Raw genomic sequence first — 23,396 nt, 5'->3', positions numbered from 1 at the left:
TTGCTGGAGTATCTATAGCCATGCAAGCAGGGAAAATGTCCTCAGGTGGGAATACTGGCAGGCTTCTCCTATCCAAGCTGTTGAGCATTCTCCATCACTATTCAGTTATAGAAAACTATTTGTAGGACACAGATTTTAAATCTCAGTTCTACAAATGTTACTCTAAATCACAGCATACGTCTCCGCTATTTCCTCCCATTTTATGTGAACAGTATAGTAATATTATCAGTGGTCCACAAATAATTTATCATATTTCTTACCACTCAGACATCTCCCTCAAAGTCAGAAGAAGGTCTGGGAGACAGGGAATATACACATTCAACAGCTGCTCTCTGAGTTGCTGGTATGGTAACATGCACCTCTCCTTGATCACCGTTTTCTACATGTCTAACATATGACAAGCCTATCCTAAATCCCAAATTTTAATAAGCTTGGAGTCTTCAAAATACATTAATTCCCAAATTTGCCAATACTCCTTCAAGATTCCAAATTAGATAACAGTTTTGTATTAAGTCTGGCCAGTAAACTGCATTGTCATACAGTGGAAAAAATTACAAAATAAGACCTGAGATTTGAACCTGCTTAAGCCAACACAGCTTATGTACTAAATGGGCCCATGTGCAATTTGGCCTATCCAGAATCATTTGCTCCACTGTCTTCATTCTTTGTCTTGTCAGGCTGCCCCAGGGCTTAAACTGCTTGCATAAACTCCAGCTACGCTGCCTCCCATGAGGTCAGCAGCACTCCCCAAGCCCAGAGGACAATTTTAAGCACAAGCACAGCTCCTTGCTGGCTACGGGAGATTGGTCACACGCTTCAAGTACAGCAGCTCTTTTGGAGCACCTCAAGCTCCAAAGGACTGCCATAAGCTGCCACTCATTTCTTTTTAGTTGTTCGTATTGCTTCCAAGGCAGCTATATTTAGATATGGAGAACACACAGAATAGGTGAGGCTTCTAAAAGAGCACAGTTTCCAGCTTCTCCTTGCTCCGTACCAGCTGTGCTAGGTAGTAGGTGCGTGTCCTGTCTGAGGGACTCGGTGGGCTGTAGACAGATGCAAGAGCACAGTCCCTGTTTGCAGAGGCACTGATAGGAGAAGAGGCTTGTCAGACAGACACTCCAATTTTGGATAGAGTTGGAAATAGAATCAGAAATAATGACTCCTTGTCTCATGGGTTAACAGCCAGACAGCACACTATTGTAAACCACTCTGAGATACTTGGATGACAAATAAATGGGTAGATACAAAATATCAGCAGTAAACCCTGACAGTAGCAATTTCTATCCAGCGAGATGATAGAAATCCAATCAAGCGATTTGCTCTGCCTTCTAGTGGTGATCCACCCAAAGATTCAGCAAGAAATCTGCAGAGATTTTCAGAAGTCAGTACAACTTACCGTTTCAAAATAGTGTTCCCTTTTACAGGTTACTGTGAGACAGGGAGATCCATCAGACCTTTCTGTATATGAGAGGATGCACCTTGCTCTCCACCATCCCACAACAAAAGCAAACAATCATGGCTCAGAGAGGGCAAACAGTTGGGCAGCTCTGACAGATGAAGCCAAGAATGGCAACCTAGTCCCACTTTTGATTTTCCAGCATCAAGGACCTTTCAGTTGCCCCATTTCTTTAAGCAAGTCAGCACAGGTATCAACTGCATCTATTTGCACACAAAGGCAAAAACCTCTCTTCGCAAGATTTAGCATATCAGATTTCTCCACCACTTATACGAGATCTTCCTTTCTCTGTCCCCTTCTTCATGGGGCTCTTGATTTTTTCTGCTTGATACATTTTTCTGTACGCTGCCCAATCACTGGCTCTTCAGGGCACAGCACACATCCAACTGCATTTTCTTTTCCAATGTCTATTTTATTGCTTATAGCAGATCCCATTGCTCCAAAATTAGCGTACATCAAGATATAAAGTCAGACCCTCAAAAAATACCCACATGTTAATGCAGTGAAACAGCCCAAAACGCAACAACCCTTTGGAGTGTTCCCCTTCCGGCTCCATGTAGTGTTCACTTGAACAGCCCATCGTTACATGAAGTTTTCTGTTTGTTGCATGGGACGCTCCTCAGGACTAGGATCTCCTGTCCTCACCTATTTGCAGTGCTTTGTCCTCTCTCTCAAGAGTTACATCAGAAATGGTAAAAACGAGCAGCTTCCATGTCACGGTCTTTGCAGTGGGACAGAAAGCTGTGCATTCCCGGGAACTCACATGCTCATTTTCCCCCCCTCACCTTGTTCACATTCTCAAATTCAAACCATTTCCCTGAGCAGGCAAAATGCAAGAGGGTGCTTCGCTCCCCTCCGAGACCGTGGAGAGGAAGCTGTCTGCACTTTAGCAGTCGCTGAATACAAATACTTTCCTTGGGTGAAGTGGCTCCTCCCCAATCCTTCAATTTGACAATGAGGTCCTAAGTGCGGGACCGTTGTTACGCTTCTCCCACCTAAGGCACTCAAATCATGAGTATTTCAGTGGGGGAAAAGTGAGCCAGTTTGAACCAGTTTGCAAGAAAGATGAATGACAGCCCATCCCCAGAACCTGATCTAAGCAGCTTGTGAGTCTGAAAAAGCGCTATGATTATACTGTATCTCATTAGCTTTCATTCCCCTGCTTCTCCATACACTCTACAGGCTGTGTGAAGCTCTCCATGGAAAGGAAACCTGGTTCAGAAGGGGAGGAGGCCATGCCCTCGGGACGCCAGGTTTAGTGGAACCTCTTGAGAGGGGAGGTAGCGCTCGGGCACTCTGGAGGAGCGTGCACAGGCTGTGGGGAAGGGCCACAGTGGTGCCACCTGCGCCCTTGTGAAAGATGGGCTGTCGTTCCAATGGATGTTACGGACTTGATGCAGAAATTGCCGTGCCAGATTCTGTGGACTGTGCTATGCGTGAAATCAAACTAGATGATCCCTTCTGGCCTTAAAATTTAGCTACAGTAAAATCTTATCATACTTCCCTTTTTCCCTTAATGTAGGGAATATTTCTTTGCAAAGCACAGCTACATTTGTTTTTTTTTCAGTTCAAGAGAGATAGCTTTTTTCACTGAGAAAATTCAGAGGTCATTTCTCTTCTCTGAGATTTACTACTTTTTGTTACTTGCTTTCTGAACCATGAGAAAAGAAAGTGTCTGTCTTAAAAGCTGCTCTCACTGATGAGAGCACAGCTACTCTGGGTGCCTTGCAAGAAGAGCTCCCAGCTTTTTTTTGGGCAGCTGTATCCATTTACAAACCAGACCCTCCCCCCCCCCCCAGGTCTGTGTCTGTTGCCTCTTTTTGAACTTGGTGGTTTGACATGAGTGAGGTTTTGAGCAGCCTAAACAATGCTACCAGTGAGATCTCGCAGATGATCTCTGAGACAGGGATTGGCATCATAGACTCTTCCTCATGCTGGAGATCAGCAGCAGCAGCACAAATGCCTGGGAACCCATTTTATAGGTTGATGTTAATGATCTATAGCATTACCACAGCTGTAGTCTCTCTGGAGCAAACAGCTGAGTGTGTTTTGCTAAAACTTTAAATACTACAACTTCAGCCAGTTGTTATAGCAGTCTCCAGTCCCATCCTCCCAAATGCGAGAGAGTCAGGTCATGCACTCAAAGGTCAAGTAAAGGCTGACTCTTGAGAAAATGTGCATTACTCTGTGAGGCAAAGGTGATTTGACTCAAACCTTTGGCAGGCTGGTAAGGCAAGAGCACATAGATGTCCATCAGAAAACCTTCCCTAGGCATGCTAGTAAGAGGAGCCAGGACTGATGGACAGACAGTATCTTGCCTCCACTCCTGGGAGTCCAGAGTGACTTCCAATAGGAGACTATCTTGTGGTCTCAGTAAGGAAGGACACCATCTTAAAGGGCTAAGAAAAACAGCAGGCTTGAACCACACAATTCATCTACACCCCTCGACAGGAGAACGGCAAAGGGGCCAGTACTTTGCTTTCATTTCATATGTGCAAACACAACCCAGACCAAGGGTGACCACACACTCAGTAGTTCCCCTGGAAGCCAGCTGGTTGGCTAGGGAGAAGTGGAGCCATGTTACATGACATCTATTTATTTTATGTATTTATTTATTCATTTTATATTGAGAACACACTAATCTTCAAAAATTCATCTTCTCAGAAGCTGCGAAATGCATTTTCCAATCTTGTTGACCCTTTGGCTTTGTGGAATCACAGTCTGATATATTATCTGATAATCATATTACATACCTGAATGCTGCCTTTCATCCATTCCCTGGCACGGGCTGGTTACGAGTCACGCGAAAGGAATACCGATTGGGTGGCATTTACACACCATGCATCCTGACTGGCTACATACGCGAGAGCATGAAGGTCACCCACTGAATTGTTTTGTGCTTTAGTCAATATTGTCCCATGTACTCCAGCAGCCCTGTTTTCAGAGAGCATTATCTAATTGAAAACCAAATCTCTGCATCAGAATGCCAGCCAGGAGGCTCATCCAGGTCCCTCTCTTTCTCTATGCCACAACCACTTGTATTTGATACTAACAACTCTCATCTTTACCAGAAAAAAAAACAGAACAAGAGCTTATTTGAACACTCTACACGAGCTAGCTGAAAGCTGAAATGGCAACGATGGGAGGGGTAAGCATGGTTTCTAAGGAGTTAGAAAAAAGCTGGGTAAAAGGGTAGCAATAAAAAATAGCTCCATGAATATTGACGCAGATCTTTAAAACATGTATTTTTGTGTTTGTGCTCCTTTTGCAGTTGCATTTCAGACTTATTCTTGTGCCTTACCCTGAAGGAGCCCCAATGACTCCATTTGACAAATGCTGTTGAATATCTGAAGTAAGCAAGCACCGTATTTGTACATTTATTTGCACCTGTAACCCAACCCGAAAACATTTTTGTCCTTACCATAAATGCATATCTATTCTGTCTCATCAAAAAGACCAAAAGTGCCTTAGGAGTACATAAAATCTAAAATTCTCATGGTTGGTGTCATGGAGATACTTTTGGGGAAAAAAACGGGGGCATACAAAGATCCTTGGCTTATGCACTGTTAAACAGGAGGGCAGGGGCAAACGTCCGTACAGAACCCAGGACATGAGTGCTGGCGTTTCAGTGAAGGACCACTGAGGACCACTGTGCAAAATGGCCTTCAATTACTGAGCATGTGAGCAGCTAAGAAGAGTGATGAACCCTGCCAAAGATCTGCCCACACACTGCTGCCTGGGCAGGCAAGGCTCACCCCTGTGCTTTGGCTAACGTCCCCGCAGCACAGCGAAAGCAGTCCTGCTCCAACTACTGCCTCTCAGCTTTATCCCAGCTATAGCCAGAAGGGACAGAAATTACAGAGAGGAAATTTAACCATCTTCTCTGATTTCCTCTGTGGGGGGCTAAAAAATAGTGAGCCAGAAAACACAGATGATCACATAATTGGTTATTGATGAGCACCAAGGGCAGCAGCAACTGTTTGCACTGATAGATAAATCTCCGATGGTGCATGATGTCAGCATTGATCTGCTTTACTAACAGAAGGAAGCATCCTTCCCGTGCAGGGTCAGGCACTAGAGACAATTACCCAGCAAACATGGAGCAGGGAAGTGGCTGATCTCCTCAACCAAGAGATGCCTGCTGCTTTCCTTGCTGCTGCCATTATATTGCTGTGAAGAGAATACCTACAACAAACCTGCCTGCTATGTGGTATGGGTGGTGGGGCTGCTGTGCAGGGCCGAAAGCTTTTCTGTCAAATCAAACTCTGCTTATTCAAAAATGAAAAGCATTTCCCTGGAATTTACACTTGGATCCCAAGCAGCTGATGGGGACTAGTGAAGCCCTGAAGAAGCAGATGCCATCAGGTGCTCTGTGTTTCCAAACCCTGTTCTTTCTTTCTCCTTGGTGAACTTTAATGGCACAGACCTGGGGCTCTTCAACTTGCTCTTCTTTAACTCTATATCTCCCACTGCTTTGTTATTTCCTTCCTCTTTCTAATGCCAAATACCTTGTTTTCTCTCCTTTCTCTATCTTGGCTCAGTACACCTCTACTTTTCCTCCGCTGCCAATGTATGAGTCTCTTCCCCTCCATGCTTTCCCACCTCCTATTCTGCATCCATTTTCTTTGGCCAGCTCCGCACTCCCCCCGCCTTTTCCTTTCACCCTCTACATCCACGTCTGCCTTCCTCCATGCTCTCTTCCTCTGCCTTTTACCCTCTTTCTTTGCCTCCTGCCAATTCCAAGCCTGTCTTTCCCGCCATGCTTTCCAGTTCTTTTCTCCCCTGATGCCATTTCAAATATTGGCCGATTCTCTGCTCGCTTTCCTCTCTCTCTTCCCCCCTCACTTTCCTCTCTCTCTTCTCCCCTCTTCTCTCCCTCAGGGACTCAAGCTTGTCTCTCCGCATTTGTTTCAGGGATGCCATTGCTGTGGGGTTTTAGACATTTGCAGGTTGGTTTGTTTTCATCACCACCCCCCTCTCTTCCTGCTTAGCTGCTTGTCACTTCACTTTCCTCTTTCTGCCTACCCCAACCAAAGCATCATTACGTCCTTTCTCTCCCTCAGCCCATCATTTCCCACAGAGGCCATTATTATTAACCATGCTGGGAGATGTATGAGCAGCGGTCAGAGGGTCAGCAGGGCTCTGTTTCAAATTGATGGGAATCAGAAATGGAAATGGCACAGCTGGCAAGGGGAAGCACCAAGTGGAAAGGAAGCAATGGCACCTCGCAGGCTGACGCTGCAGAGGGAGACGTGGCAGCTGAGCCAGAGGGGTCTGTAGCACCCACAGCCTGACAGCCACACCTTAATCAACGTCCCCCATCGAAAAGCCTGCTGCAGCCAGCGAGTGTGAAGGATTCTCAGTGATCCAGACAGTGTCTGTTGCACCGTAGATCAAGCCTCATTTTACAGAAACACATCTCTGTCAGGCTCCTGACATCTCCAGGCCAGACAGAAATTCCTTTCAATTAAAGAGCTTGCAGGAGGATCTCCATTACTGCAGCAGGTATCTCAAGCGCAGGAAAGGGGTGGAAGAGCAGCTGCCAGCACCGAGCCGGGGAAAGGAGGGAAGAGGCTCTGGTTTCTCCCCATACCAACATCAGAAGATTCAATTCCCAGTGCAATGTGGTGGTGGTAAGCGAGGAGAGCATCTCTGACAACTGCATTGTGGCATGGTGGGGATATAGCCCGTGACAATCTCCAAAACAGATGGAAGTATTTTGCATTTGCAGAGAGGAGGGGCTTGCTTTTCCCAGCTTTGGAAAGGGAAGGAGGGCAAAATGCAGAAGACATTCAGTGGCTGGGAGGCTCAGTCATCAGGTCTGATCAGCCTTGAGTCCCACAGCAGTGCTTATTTAATGAGCTACAGACATAGGGGGACCCTCAGTCTTGGTGTCCTCAAGGATGCTGTTTGTGAAAGACCAGTATGCTGGGATCCTGCTTGTAACAGGCATCATGGAGGGCAGCCTTCTTCCCCGCATGGGCATCTGCTCCAAGCTCTCTGCCAACTACTGTTCTTTCACTCCCATAGCCCCCAAACTTCCAGCTCCTGGCATGAGGAGGGGCTCCAGCAACACTCCTGTCCCAAGCACCACATTTATACGTTAACTAACTGCTTTGGAGCCTGCCATACCCCTCTAGGGAACAGTATCTTGAGACAGGAAATGTTCTTATCTTCTTGCACAACACCTCAGAACGAGCTGCACTCCGTTTCAGATACTTACAGGGGGCTGCATTGTTTTAATAACCCTGCTCCTTCACACGCTTGCAAGTCCAGGAATTTAAAGTAAAGTTGCCTTTTAAAATGGCCTCCAGAACAATGAAAAATGCATATGGGAAAGGATTGCTTAAAATTGCTCAGCCAGCCCTGTCTCTGCTGCCTTTCCCCACAGGCATCATTTAGTTATTGCCTGCATATAAATCAGGCAGGCTTTGACGGAAGAGCTATTGACAAGGGTACCTCACTCCATTTTCTTTTCCTGACCTGGGGAATGCTGGAGAGGAAAGAACCTCCATTACAAATGGTCAGAAAAAGGACAGAGGGAGTGCTTTGGTACACAGTTATTTGCCATGCCCTCACCTCTACTAGGCTGATGTCTAGTAAACAACAGGTAGTAGGTGGTCTGGTCTTTGGGTTGGCAGGCTAGCCAACTAAATGAGTAGCCTTTGCTAACGTTAGTGTTTTGACAGTATTTTTACATTTAAAGTAATTTTCAGAAGATCTGTTCTGGACAACTCTCCTGAATGAAGCTGTCTCCTTGTGAACCTACCCTTTCCAGCATCTTAAAGACAATGCACACCATTTGCCATAGCAATGTGAAGATGGGTCCAAGTGGACTCTGTTTACAACCTTAAATTTGAATTTCCAAGCTAGGGTTTGAGAGGGGGAAACAGGGAATTTGCAACATTCCATCCTAATTTACTGACATTGTATAACTGCTAGATTAAAAAAAGAATTGGCAAAGGGAGAGACAACATACAGGCAAAATGGAGGGATGTGACAAAGATCTGCAAAACAAGTAAGACCATAGTCACAAGGCAATGTTTGCCATTAGTTATATTCATTTTTGAGGCTGCAAACATGCAACCTCCCTGTTTAGGTACAATTCCCTGTACAATTTCCAGACACTGACATCCTGGCCATGAAGGCTGTAAATTTTGACAAGTCTTGAGGCCTTTCCAAACTATATGAGAACAATTTTGATTATATAACTGAGTTTCCCACCCCACCCCACTTTTTGTCATCAAAGTCATCTTTGTCAAGAGCAGCTGATTAAATGCAGTTGGAGCTTATAGATCAAATTATGAGAAATTGCTGGGAAAAGGTTCCACATGTGAAACCCAGCTCAGTTTTTGACTCATTCTCTCCTCCAAGCTCTGTAATACGTACTTTCCTGAAAAACTGTTCCCTGAACACAAATTAAGGACTTCAAGGCATCTTGCATAATTTTTTTTCTGCAGGGAAGCTTTTCGAGTGAGAAAGCTTAATCCTCGAGTGAGCTGGGTCCTGAAACACACCCATAGTGTCAATTCCACAGATAATGGCAGCCACAACCCTATTATATTTTAGCATAACATAGGCCAATAATATGGAAAGTCTTAGACAAATTTATTCAACATTTTGGAAGAATTTTAAATGTAGACTTTTAAAAATGCCTACAAGCTACTGTGTGGGCAAGGAGCTTCATAGTGGTCACAGTGTTTTCTGGAAGAGAGCTGCAATAATGAAATACTTCTGCATCCCCATAACCAGAACTCATGAAAAACATTCACCCTTACAGAGGATAATCTTTTCCAGTATCCAGTCTTTTTCAGTGGATTTAAGCCAACAACTATGGGCAAATTACAAGAAGCCATGGAAAAAAGTTATAAAAACATTTAAGGAATGAAATCAATCCATTTTCACAAGCTGTCCTCTGTTCAACACCTCAAGAGTGGTCTGAAACTTTTCAGAATGCTTCTAACTCAGTTTAAATTAACACAAGTAGTTTTTCAGACAGATCAAGTTTGGCTGAGTAGCCTAGATTTGGAGGCATGGGTAGGTGCCAAGAGGTGTGTTACAGCTTGATCTCTGTGAAGAGTAGAGTTTCGTCAAAAGGCAGAGATACTTGGCTTTCCATTTAAGACACCACAAATTCTATTTTGACTACAGCAGCCACAGAAGTACTGGGGAAAAGAAAATTTTATATGGCAAATCAGCTGACTAGATGGCTCACACACTCTCACATACATATGCAGATGACATTGTCTTCTGGGATATGAGTAATGCCATACATGACAAACACACGGAGTATTTTCTTAAAAGTGACTAATGCTTTAAATGACATACTCTGATACCAAGTGATGTCCGATCATTTTTTAAAGGCGTTTGTTTTACAAACAAATTGAGTTCCTGAAAAATACTCACCAACAGTTGTCACACAAGGAAGGAAGGAGAGCAGAGACAGACAGATAGATGAGGGAGATGAAAGGTTAGCAGAGTTTTGGGTAGGATCTGCTAGTACATTACATATCAGATACAGGAATAAGGGAACATAAATACCAGCATATCCCTTGTGACCACTTAGTTTCAACAAGAGAAACAAGGACTTGGGCTCAGTAACTACGCTAGCGCTCACCTAGAGAGAAGTGCAGCAATCCAAAGAGAGCAGAGGCCCCAGAGGCTGTGCATAACTCAGCACCACTATTATTCTTTCTAAGGAGGTTATAAAACTCTTCTAGAGCTGGGGTGCCACAAAAGAGGGAGAGAACTAAAAAGAAAGTAAAATGAGTAACTAAATCATCTATTTCAGCTGAAGGTCTGTGCAAACTGGGAACATGAGAACTCTAGGAAGTCTGGGTTGACTGAGCTGTGCTGGAGAACCACCATGCACGAGTTCTGCTCTGTGCCAAGTGCTATCCAGCCTTTTAATGGGAGAAACATTTGAGGGGTGCTCCAAAGCAGCAGTGAGGGGTACTGGCCCAGTTGAGAGGAAAGGCTGGGAGAAGAGGAAGGGTGAAGAGCACTGGTCTCATCCTCAGGGTTGCCCAACAACAGGAAAGTGAGCTTCTATCAAGGCAAAGGGCCTTTCAATTTTCACCAGCAGAACTTCACAACCCTTTCCCCCCCAACACCCCTGCAACACCCTAAGCTCAAAGATGTGTAAGAGCTCTGCGACTCTTTATTCAACCCCTTCATGCATTTGTAAAGGCTTTCAGGGATACCCATTCTACCCTGCCCTTTCGCACACAGTGACCAAAAGCCAGTGACAGAATACCTGACACTGCATTTTTGCAATCAACCTTTGTTAAACTGCCTCCTAGAAAGACCCTCTCTGTGGCATGGAGAACAGAGGAAAAGCTGAGGGTTTCCTAGGAGGAGAAAATGTACCCATGTCCATGCCTGCAGCACCGCCTGAGCTTGACACTCTGAGGACATAAAACCTTCCCTCCCAGATAAGACAGGGGTGCCTTATGTGCCGGGGAGGCAAGGAAAGTCGTGTGCTAGACCTCACCTTAGCAAACAGGAGGCAGAGACAGGCAGAGCTGAGTTTGCTTGGCACTGGTAGCATCTCAAGGCCTCCCACAACAGTTTCCTGCTGAAAAACCCTCAATGCTTAGTTCTGACCCCCAGCCTGCTAAATATGCCAATAAGTTACTGCGTTAACACTCATTGATTTGTGGGAGCTGCCCGTGCCCAGCGTAACCTCCCTTGACCACTCACGCTGCTGTACCCTGCTCTGCTGTGGCTTCAGTAAAGTTGGCTGTACTCTGCCTCTTGACAGGACTCAACGTGTTCCCACCTCATTGCTCCACAAAGCTAGATGGGTTAGATGTATCCTGTGGCACATTACCAAGAAAAAATTACTTCCCTATGACTATGACACCAAGTGAGGAACAACACAGAGTCAAAGCCTCATTGACAAGGCAGAAACACAATCTTAGGTGGAGAGGGGGACTTGGGACATTCAGTCTCCAGCTCATACAGCCTAGAGACTGGAGAAACACCCTCACTTCCAAACACATTCATGTTTCCCAGACTGTCAAGAGAAAACCAGACAAGGGGCAACCCTTGGCTGCTTTTAAAACATTTCTACATTGATTCCTCCTTGAGATACAAAGCAGTGAGTGAGATGAAATCTCTTCTTACTCAAGCCTTATTTTTCATAATTATGCATCTTTAGTGTTTCATAACGACCAATTTAATCACTTTTGCCGTTTAGAGGGCTATAACAGCCAATCATGGTAATGGGCTTGGTATTTGGTAGGAACCATTTAACGCCCAAGAGCCCTTGTTCTGAGCCACTTGATGCCACTTAAGTTTGACAGACAGACTCTCATTAGCACAAGTTGCAAAACCTCTCAGATGAAGCTCATTTCTTTTAAACAAACTCTGCTCAGTGATCCCCAAAGTCTCTGAGAGAGGAAATTTTTAGCTCACTTCAGATCCATGCAGGTCTGTGGAAATCAATCAGCCTATTTTTCCATGCTGGGGGCTTTCTATGAAATTGTCTACCTTTCCTCCTCGTAGTTGTTCTCTTGTACCTTGCATGAAAGCTCAGTTTCCCCATGGCCATCCACTGCCTGTCTCCTGGAGGGCCACCTGGGGTTATGTGACCTTTCCTTTTCACACATAACCCTCTTGGATGAGCTTCTGCTTCACACTGACCAGCCTGCACATGCTTCTAAGGGACAGCTCTCAACCCAATTGTTTCTTGCTGGGGACAACCAAATACACATTTGGAAACCTTTAAAAATATCTACAGATCTCTGGCTGCTGCTAACACTGCTGCCCTTGCCTTTGCCATTCCTGCTTCCTTAACTGTTCTTTGGCTAGTGATCCACAATGCAAAAAATAAAGCTCAGAGCATCTGAACTGCTTTAGATGCTCTCAAACACACATGCAAGTCTGCATCCCAGCTCACATGATGCCCAACAGATTTGACAGCACTCACAGTCCAACAATGCTGAATATTTGCTTCAAATGCAACCAAAGCAGGACTCCCGAAGTAGCTGCAAGGAGGAGGAGTGGGATAGCAGGGGGTGCTGCAGGTTGTGTTTGCCACACACATGGATGAAGGCCTGTGAGAAATCTAACGCTACTGCAGTAAGGGTATGCAGGGAAGGATAGAGGTTTTTAGTCAAGGACTTACATAGCAGAAGGGATGGCTTCCCCTCAAAGCACTTTGTGTTCAATGGGCAGGCTAACGACTCAGCATTACTATCAAGGAAGGATGTCAGATCTATGATGTGTGGTTTAAACCCATCGAACTTGTTCGCTTCTGCAATGTTCCCCAAGAAGAGGTTTGCCCTCTACATTTTCTCTCTTTCCCATTATATCACAACCATTGTACATGCAATGAGACTGAAAGTTGTAATTGTAGGAGTGCTAAAAGGAAAATACATTGATATGTGAACAGTTATCTGCCGGGTGACAGAAGAAAGGCATATTTTCTGGCACAGTCTGATGGGACAGAGCAACACCTCACCCTGTGAACAGTCTGAATGCTTCAGTAAGGCAACTAGGTAAAAAACACAACATGTTGAGCTAAAGCAGTCGACATCAGTTCTTAGAAAGGAAAACCCCACATTCAACACTACTTGCAGCTAATATCAACATCTTCTAGGCCTACTGCTTTCTGACACATGAAATGGTGACCTGAGAGAATGGATGATGGGTTGCGCTGTATCTAAACAATCTCCATGGACCCTGTGTCTAAACCACTGTGTTTGGCTCAAGTACAACTCAGTGCCATAATTAAAATGGACTCTGTGTTTCACCAGGCACATACAAAAAAAAAAAATTACAAGACACTGTGTGCACCTGTCCAAAGCTGAATAGAGCATTAACCAATGTTACGACACATTACTTGAGAAATAGCCTGATGCCCCTTAATTAGAGGCTGCCTGCTAAGGTACACTCAGCTGGAGAAGAGTTAAGGTTGCATTTGTAACCTTAAAAATCTCACCTTAACTGGCTTGTGAGTGTTTAACTGTGCAACTTTAATGTGTTCTTTTCAGAGCATTTTTATTGAGCCATTATTAACATCAGTTAGATACAATCTACCATTTCCCAGATCCCCCTCCTCTCCAGCTGTTACCCAAGTCACACGTAACACGAGATTCAAAGAAAGCATTTAACTCAACCTCTGCTATCGTTCTCCAGACACCCAGCACCACTAATTCCCTAGCAGCCTCCTTAAACGGGACTAGAGTTTTGGTTGCTATCTTGCATGCCCTCAGCCAACCTGCACATTGAAGGAAATCCTCTACTGAAAATTAATAAGTTCCCCTGACACTGGCTGCTCATTAATCTATTATTTTACTCCTCTAATTACTTTTGTCTGTTTGAGTTAACAGTCTCCTTCCCTCATCGTCCCTGGGTCTCACACAGGAGATGCTGCATGGCAAATGTGACTTTTCTTTGTCCCCAAGTCCCTTCCAGTCTCTGCTCTGTGCATGGACTGCGAGACCCATCCTCCCATTTCCTGAGGCACAAGCTGGCCTCCCACATGGAGTGACTTGCCTCTCCACACGTCTGTATTTCACCCAAGTTACGGTACATGCAGCTCCAGGCTTCTGAGCCGGGGCTTGCTGAAGCAACATCTAGGAAACGCAGGCTTTCCATTTCCACCTGTGTCAACCCCTGGAAAGCTTCTGAGAGATACAAAGAATCCCCTTCACAGCAGTCAAGTGGGTGTAGATCTCCCCACAGGAAATGGGGGCACTTATAATTTCACAGTGCAAAGACCATCTGTCTATATATGCCCTGACTTCCTTTTACAATAGCAGCCTCTACCCAAAGGCTAACAGTCAGCACAAACTAACTTTACGCCCTTGGGCAGAAGGGGAGACAGAAGCAGGAACTAGTTAGTTATTTGCTTGGAAGATGCCCAAGTGCAGCAGTGATAAATGCAGTAGACACAAGTGAGTATGTCAGAGAGAGGCTAGAGTTGCAAAGTTTGGAGCCTGATCTGAGCTTCTGCAGTTCAGGGAATTTATGAAATTTTGTCTCTTACGATTGACACTAAAAGTACTTTGTCCCCTTCATGCAGCTGTAGTTTAGGCTGTACAGACAGGCTTTGGACAGCTGTACAGATGCATGCCCCACAGTCAAAGGATGGCAGATACAATATGACTCTGGATATCGTCTGTCTTCTCCTCTGCTTTTATTTGTCATGCTTACTGCTATGTTTCACAATTCTACCATTAAGGAAATGCAAGCCTTTAAGGTTGGTGCAAAGACTGGTAAACATCAAAAAGCTTAGCTGTGCAGCAAAACGCATGCACAGACACCAGCATGGTGAACATACAAATGAACACACAGTAAAACGCTCACAAATAATGCATACAGCAGTGTGCACCTGCATACTCATGTGGCTTTTGCAGATCTACAAGCTGCACGGCAGGTAAGGATGGTAGTAATGACATATGCCGACCGTTTCAGTACACGTACTAAGATGACCCTGCCAGCAGTTCTCAGCCAGGCACATGCAGCAGGGTAGTGACCTGCAGGCACCTTACGAGGAGCTGAGGACCCCCCTGAGAGGCTGCATTGCTCTTCCCTCTGCCTACCCCAGACTGCAGTCAGCTCATCTCCCACTGGTGCCTTTCCCGGGACAAAAGCCGGGACAAGGTGTGGGCTCTACGAGCTCCCCAGTAAACTGTGCCACGGATACAGTCCTGTTCTCACTCCATGACCCTTCCAATCTGCCACAGCCCTCAGACAATACAACGACTGAAATCTCTCATGATCAATGGCTTTCCCAGGCCATCACTACCTGCGTTACGCTTTTCTTGCTTGCAGCTTGTGCTGATCCTTTGGCAGGATATGCTCATCCTTCAAATGGCTCAAGTCCCAAACTGGGCACAAACTTCGAAGGCTGCATCATACCGCAGCAATTGCTTCCCTGGATGGGCCTGTGCTCACCATCCCCTCCCAGCCTCCTTGCTGCTGCCTGCTTTGCTCCCGTGCTGCAGCAATGCTGCAGTGGGCACTCATGGAGAGTTTAGGAGAAAGGATGATTTGTTCAGCCAGTGCATGAAAAAATACAGAGTACATGAGAAGAGTCATATTTTTCAGGTGCTGTTCAGAAAGTAAAAGCAACTGAAGAAGAAATAAGAACAACACTTTTGAACATGCACCTCCTAAAAAAAATAATCCCTGAGTCATGTTTTCAGTCTCTCATGTTTTTCTTCAGACAGGAAAGGGAGGCATTTTCTGAAGACACACTTCTGAAATGCTCAGAGAAGAGGTTGAGGAAGGAAAAAGAGCACAAGTGTTCACAACATCAGGGCCTGCTGCAGCCTTGCATTACGGAAATAGCTCACTACCTTCAGCTGGGAGACACCCACTCCCACTACAACTGCGCTCAGAATTGGGAGAAAAGCTCCACGCCACAGGAGGCTGAGTGACACCTGACCTTGCTGTGGCCATCATGGCAAGCAGGTTTGGGTATCTTGCCCCCAAAGTTGTTTTTTTCTTTGCTGTAGGCCTCTCTCTGTACAGGAGATTCTTGCAAATAACCCTGCTTCTCCCTGTACATCCCCCCCCGCCCCACCTTTCGCTTGCTCTCTCACTACTTTCCAGCTATCACTAGAGCTGGGATATAGAAGCTGAGCAGCTTCATCACTGGGATTGGCATGGGAGTAGAGGCAGAGGCAAGAGACAGATGATTGTGTGGGAGAAGCGAGAAGGGGTGAAGGTTTTGGGACTGTATGGGGAAATCCTTCCAGACACGGCTGTCCTGGTAGGACCCATATGCTGCAGTAGATGCTGACATGCAGAGTCAATGGGGTCCTTACATGAGAGGAGGCAGTAGCTCTGGCTCCAGTGCAGAGTATGTCAGGCACAGGAGTCAGTGAAGCCATTGAGATCAGCTGAAGCCACATTAACAGCATAATAACAAAAATTGTGAAGTCCCTCTCTTTCAATGGAAAAATGCAGGGAACAGCTATAAGCTACTACTTTAACTTTCCCCTTTTATTAGTGTGTCTCTCTCCCACTGTGAGGAGAGAGTAAGAAATATGCTTGCCTAATGTGAAAGTACTTAATGGATTACAGCTACAAGGGGGAAAAAAAAAAAATGCCTGTTCCCCAGAAATGCCAAAATACTTGTGAGGCTTTGCTCTCCTCTGCCATGGGACAGGACAGAGAAATCAAAGCTGTTAAGAAAATGAATGTTTCACGCATCAACAGTGTTTGTACTGACACAGCATTGCAGACCAGAGCAACCAAATGTGGCAGTATTACAATAGGAGGGATCTCTGTGCAGTGTATGCGTCTCTGGGCACAGAAGGAAGAAATCAAAGCCCTCCGTTGTGTTAGGGAAAGAGCATGTTCAGGACTTAAGTTTATTATAGGTGAGGAATGGGGCAGGGGGGTTCCTGCTTATGGGCCATGCACTAAGAGGGGACTTCTAAAAAAGTAAAAAATATGGAGCCAATGGAAATGGGAAGCAAATAGAGGTTGAAACAACTTTGGACACCTTCTGGAGAAGCCCTGAAAAAATTGAAACTTTGGCTTGCTTCCCAGACTTTTTGTGAGCCAGCATACTTTTCTTTTTTTTTTCCCCTATAATGTTGGATAAGATGAAGACTAGACCAAAAGAGAAAAAGACATCTCAGAGTCCTAAAACAAACTGGGAGTGTGTAAGAGGTCTCTGTGGAAGATGAGACCACGCTTTTGCCAGAGAGGATTTTGAGGATGCAAGGGGAGAAAAAAGGGGGGAAAAAGAGACTTGGTTAAAAAAAAAAAATCTTCAGTTGCCCTCCAACTGCCCCCCTGAACTGACACTGCATTCTAAAATCCAGGCTGTACCAGTACCTTCTAAATCTTAAATTTCCTTATCAGGTGAAGGCAGTTAGAGGGGGAGAGAGTTGTGACATGAGAAGAGCTGGCACAGTAACACCACAAAAAAAACCACCAAACCCAAACAAAAAACCCATCCCAAACGCCCCAAAACAATACTCCTTCTCTTCACAACTGTTTTACTGAGGTTTTAAGACTGCAGCAGCAAAGTGGGATAAATCCAAAGAGTTTAGATAACCAGAAAAATCCCCTTCCCACTACCTAGTGCCTACAAGGTTGACTTGTGGTGACTCTGGCTGAGGGTCTTCTGTTCGTTAATCTTCTTCAGGCATAAAACAGCTTCTCTTGTGCAACACAAAGTGCAGCAGCATGGCTTTGGACTCGGGCAGTAATGAGAAGCAAACAAACACAGGACACAGTGATCAAAGTTGCCCATGTGAACGATATGGCCTTCTTAAATCTCATACCTTCAGAGAGCTCTCTTTCCCCCATGTTCAGTGTTCAGCCCTGCAAGGATGCCAGCATGCACTGAAGGAAGATACATGAGTGAGCAGGTGTGCGAGATCATCTGTCTCTTTCAGTTCAGGTCTCATCCCGATCTCTCGCAACTAAGCCCCAAAGCATGAAGTTTAACGCCCTTTTCAGTATTTTTGTTGTGAATAACAAGACTATCCAGATTTATTCACATTATCCTCAGGAACACACAAATCGTTCGAGTCTTGCCAAGTTCTCATCTTTAAATACCTTTCCACGGCAATGAGCTCTACAGCTGTTTATAAACATATTATATGTATACCATCTCAATTACACAGAGCATGCAGGCACTCTTCTGTATTCTCTACCCCTTCTAAACTTCCCAGGCTATGGTAAATTCGCTAAGACTCAATGAGAATTTCTAGCACCCTCTAGGGAGAATCATACTGGCATATTTGACAAGCCTTTCCATCTCCTTTCATTTTATGCTGTGACATGAAACTTGGGTGTTGCAATCAATACTCATCTGCTTTGCTCTAGACTGGTTTTTATGCTGTGATTACCACTGTAATAACTAAGCTTCTTTTTTGAGCCAAAGTGGGTATCCTTAGACTGTCAGGTGGAATTTGTGAGAATGCAGACTGTTCTCTTCTCTATGAAACAGACTTGCTGAGCTGAGTTGGATCAGGAATGAGATACCTGGTGGTTTTATACAGGTTTCACACTCTGTAGCTGCTCTAGGAAAATGGAATTGTTTGTTCCTCAGCTGGTTATGCACAACCAGTAAAAGCCTCAATTGTTCAACCTTGAGCTGAGTCCCATAAGGATCAATGTAGCTTTGTCTCCCTGCCACCATCTCTCAGGCTGCCACCTTACATGGGTACCAATCTCATGGCACTTGCCACAGCACCCAGGAGCAAGGCCCTCGGGAAGGTTTCAACCACCGATGGGGTTGGAGCAGAAACATGAATGGGACTGTTCCTGTAGGCTCGAGTACAAGCTGCTCAGGACAGGAGCTGTCTTTTTCTTCTGTGTTTGTCTGCCCATCCAGGATAAAAGGATTGGCAGCGAGATCTCTGGTAAAGATCTCTGCAAACACCTTGCAACAGCTGTCCATGTTCATATTGCTGCTAACCCAATTCCCAAGAGGCCACTTTTTAGGGTTTCCATTGAGAGGGAGTTTATTGATAAGAATATGAACATACATGAATCTTTATTTTTCCCAGGAAGCTCTTTTTCAGTCAACCAGGCATCTAGCATGGCTCTGAATAAGATGGAGAGATGAGGAATGATTAATGATAAAGCCTCTGGACTGTGATCTCAGCAGCTTATGGGCAGGGAGAAGTTGCATTAGCCTGAATAAATATAAGTCAAGACAGATGTGAAGTAAAACAAAGATGATCTCACAAGCAGGTATTGCTTACCGCCTCTAAACTATCTTACTGGGTTCTTTTCTTGGACGTGTTTTTATTGTTACCTTGGTGCATGGTACAGGGAAAACAGAGCACCTCCTAACATAACTAGCCATAGATGGAGAGGCTCCCTGTGGTAGCCCGCACAGAATGTGTCAGTGTGATGAATGATACATGGCCCTGTGCTAGGACCTTGTCCAGGCTGTGGTGCAACTACTGGAAATTTGATGTGACTGCATTCAGTGAGGAAAAAATAATCTATACCTTTGTGGGCCATGGATCATGTAAGTTATGAGTTAGTTAATATTAGGGAGAAGAAAACAATAGGGTAAGACCCACTCTTTATATAAAGTCACAGAGGGGAGAATCTGGGGTTTGTTCTTTTCAAGAGATGAGAGACTACAGCATAGCCCCTAGTGAAGTATTTGTAATGCTGACAGCTGCTGACTCTTGTAGTCTGTATAGGAAACCATCAATACTCATCCCCACTCTAACTGAACATACCAGAGTTTCCTGACAAATCCAGTTCAGAGGGCTGCTATGGTCTTTTCCATGGCTTACCATCACAAACTGGGATGGCAAAAGTCATAGGGCACAGCAGGCTTAATAAGCCTGCAGCTGTGTCCCGAATCAGGAACAGCATCGAACTATGAGCAGGGAGGTGCTGGCCTGCTGTGGAAGCTGCAGGTCAGCGATCCCAGAAGAGGGGTCTGCTGGCTGGAGGAGAAGACCTAATGAAGTTGTTTGTGCTCCCAGGCAATGCTTATTAAACTACCCACAACTAGTTAGACCAGGTTGCCAGTGTCCTACAGCATACAAGCCTGTTGGATAAAGAAGGAAAGGGTCTGGCTGACTCTCTCCACCTGCTCTGTCAAAACCCAGTTAGTCAATCATCTGCAGAGGAACAGAGGTGGAGAGCAAGGACCTGCATCATTTACAAGGAATGTCATTCCTGCTTTCATTAAATTAAAACTGATCTGTATCGTCATTGACTTTAATCAGAATTAAAGTATTTTTCCCCTTACCTGCCTTGCTCTCAGATGTCAGTGGTACAGTCAACAACCACAGCCACACTTTAGCTATCTCACAGGGTAAGAAGAGGGTATTTTCCTATGGGTTGTCTCAAGGCTTGGGGACTTATACTTGATGCGAGAAAAATGCCTAGTTCAACTGCTCACTGAAGGACCAGCAAAAGAAGTGATACAGAATTTTATAAAGCAATTTTTTAACTTCTCAGATAGGCAGATTAGAGGGCTACGATCACTCCTGAGGCCCAAAGCATTTGAATGAATTATCACATGCATCCCTGACACTTTTGCGTAAGCAGCAGCACTGATTTCCCTTTGCTTTTGTATCTTCCACTTTCCAGCCAACAAGAAATAAGTCATTTCTGTGGTCTTAACTCAGGTAATTAGCCAACAAACACTACTGACCAAGTCAATGAATGAAAGAAACAGCAGACAAATTTGCTAGTGAACTCGTTGAGGAGAGTGCACAAAGAAAAAGTAATTTGGCCCTCTCGCCCCTCCAATGCTGGCTTAATTTCATAACCTGTCCATTCAAAACCTCCTACACAAGCTCAGTAATGCTCGATCTTCCAGTTCTGCAGTCATGAGTTTAACTGCAAAAAATCCAAAGAGAGAGAGAGATTTTAGAAACCTTTACAATGATCTAAAATAGCTCTTTGATGCATAGCAGATGTCTTCAAAACTAGCATAAAAGGAGCCAAAATGTCTTACAGTTCTGGAAAAGGGAGATTCCAAGATAAGACATGTTTCTAACTGCAGCAGCTCTGGAATAAATTTGGAATTTATATTAATTGTCAACCTCAAAGAAAACATTTAAAAGAAGCCCTTCTGTTGTCCTCCATTTTGGGACAAGTGCCTTATTGGGCTACAAGCTGCACAAAGACCTGATGTCTGGCTGAAAGCAGTTCCTCTGTACGCATAAAAGATAACAGATGGGTTGAGATGGGGGAAGTAGAGAGAGAACAACAAGCAGTGGGACATGGAGGTGATAGACTGGGGACTGCTTACCCTTCATCCCTGGCTCTAGTCAGCTAGGAAAGGGGTGATTGGCAGGCTTCACTGCAGAGGGGAGGACTAAGGATGGATTGGAAGGGGCTTGATGAGATGGCACTGATGTGTGGCAACAAGGCAACACCTCCGAGGCACACAGCATGGAAGAAAAAGTGTGAAGGGACATGCTGGAAAACTGAACAACAGACCCATGAAAACTGACCCTGCAATCAAAGTGGGGATGGGATTCCCCAGTCCTGTTATAACCAGGATGAAGATTTGCTCTGAGTAGCCTTTTTAAAAGGGATGGGAAAAAAAAGTCTGTGTCTGATAAAATAAGAGTGGGTGGTACATCTGGAAAAAAATACAAAGCATGAACATGTAGCCAAGTGATGAGTCAGCACATGAATCTTCTTATTACTGCTCTGAACAATGCATCTCGTGCGTACCAGGCCTTAGTTTTCATGAAGATTTAAGCTAGCATCCTTGTAACACCCTTAGCTTGGACAATGCTAGGCTGTGCTCATGGAATAGCTAGGGAGTGTGTCTCTTACTTGAATACAAGAAAGAGTTAGATGGAGGACTGAAAGACCAAAGCAGCAGTAAGGTGGAAGATTTGATATGAAATAAATCTTAAGAGCAGAAATGTCAGAGCAAGAAGATTCTACATATGTAATTAAAGGTGAAAAAAATAGGTTCTATTTCCCTATATAGGCAAATGGCAGAGTCATGCTTAATACTGAAAACAGCAGAAGAGGAAAGTCAGGTAGTAACAATGATACAACAGAGGAGTAGTCTTCCCCTCATCAGCTCTGCTCCTCCCACCTCTTCCTGGCACTCTTTCCCAGTCTTCCTTCTTTTGGCATTGCAAGAAATGGGCCAGAAACACAAACTGCATATTTGGCTTCCATATACATGAAAGCTCAGGACTTTGGTTTGGCTAAAGGGATGAGATAGGAAATCTGAGTCACCCCAATGTGAACCACAGGCCCCAAATCCAGAGGCTTCTGGATGCAGCCCTTGGATTGCGCCTTGCTCCAATGTGTTGTTCTACCTTTCTCTTTCCAACCTTCTTTCTGCAATGTTCTCCCCTTTTCTGGCTGACGAACTGCAGTAGATAGCTTGACTGTATCTCAAACCCTCTTTAATCCTTTACATATATGGGCATATCACAGAAGACTATTCATATGGAGCTAATCAATGCTTTGCCCGTGCATTTTACATGAAAGAATATCTGATGGAAAAAGAAGTCAGGTAAAGAGTTCTTCTCTCCTCAAAGGACAGGATACAGAGGAAGAGAAAGCTACCTCTTGTTCCCGTCCTACTGATAAATCTTTAGCAGGTGAAGGTTTCCTTGCAACCCAAGCTGCTAATCCCATGGAGTCTGACTACTGGAAGGATATTCTCCTTCCAAGCTTGCCACGTCCTTGAACATGGAAGGCACAGTTAGATAGCAGAACAAAGCTGGCAAGTTCTCCTTTATTCTGTCTCTACCCTGCTCTTCACTCGTCTTGCAGATCAAATGCCTTCTTTACTCACCTCACAAGACACGGGAAGACTGCCAAAGCAGGGAGTAATATGAAATCATTTGTGCCACTGTTTGCCTCTCCCTTTTAAGGCAAATCAGTGGGATGCAAATTCCATGGTTTTTGGAAAGAACCTCTTCTATGTAATATCTAAACAGAAATTCTTTCCCCTCTCTCTGGCACCAGCAGTGTTTTGTCTCCACCACTGTGCTGCGCATTACCAGCAGTAAAGATTGGGACAACTAGATGAAGACCAAAGCTAATCAGAATTACAGGTCCAATCCTGTAGAGCATCTACTGAAGTAAGTTCATTTGTTCCCTCAGACAACCTGGTTATCATGCCTGGGAAATCACACTGCAAACAAGCTTGCATTTAAGATTCTCGCCACTTTTTTACAGTTGCCTGTATTGCTAGTAAAAATTTCTATTGATGTTGGAAGAGAAGGAAACTACTGTACAGTTCACAAATCACCAGTACAGTCAAGTCTAGTTGGTTCTCCTACCTGTCGGGGTGAGGTGCCTCCAGGTGATGACAGGCTCAGGACGCCCATTTGCCATGCAAACCAGGGTCACGTTGCTGCCCTCATTCACGGTGATGTCCGACGAGATATTGGAGATCTTTGGTGGAACTGTGAAAACAAAAGAAAGTTGGACCTCAGTACCCAGATTTCTGGAGAGCAGCCAGTCTGATTCATTAACCTACCTACCTATTAACCAGATG

At 44.8% G+C, this 23,396-nt stretch overlaps 1 protein-coding gene across 2 annotated transcripts in view; it reads right to left on the bottom strand.

Moving 5' to 3' along the window:
- The window catches only part of LSAMP (limbic system associated membrane protein), a gene marked incomplete at its 3' end in the record, with an annotated part of 316,434 nt that overhangs the window by 90,892 nt on the left and 202,146 nt on the right, over positions 1–23,396 (bottom strand). For both annotated transcript variants that reach the window (XM_082013989.1, XM_082013990.1), the window contains exon 3: positions 23,179–23,304. In XM_082013989.1, the coding sequence (XP_081870115.1) occupies positions 23,179–23,304 (126 nt within the window). The remainder of the gene's footprint in view (positions 1–23,178; positions 23,305–23,396) is intronic.

Source organism: Phaethon aethereus (assembly GCF_964289735.1).
Source record: "Phaethon aethereus genome assembly, chromosome: 1".
NCBI classification, from domain to species: domain Eukaryota; kingdom Metazoa; phylum Chordata; class Aves; order Phaethontiformes; family Phaethontidae; genus Phaethon; species Phaethon aethereus.
Note: the sequence above shows the minus strand (reverse complement) of the source record. Positions and strands in the feature narration are given on the sequence as shown.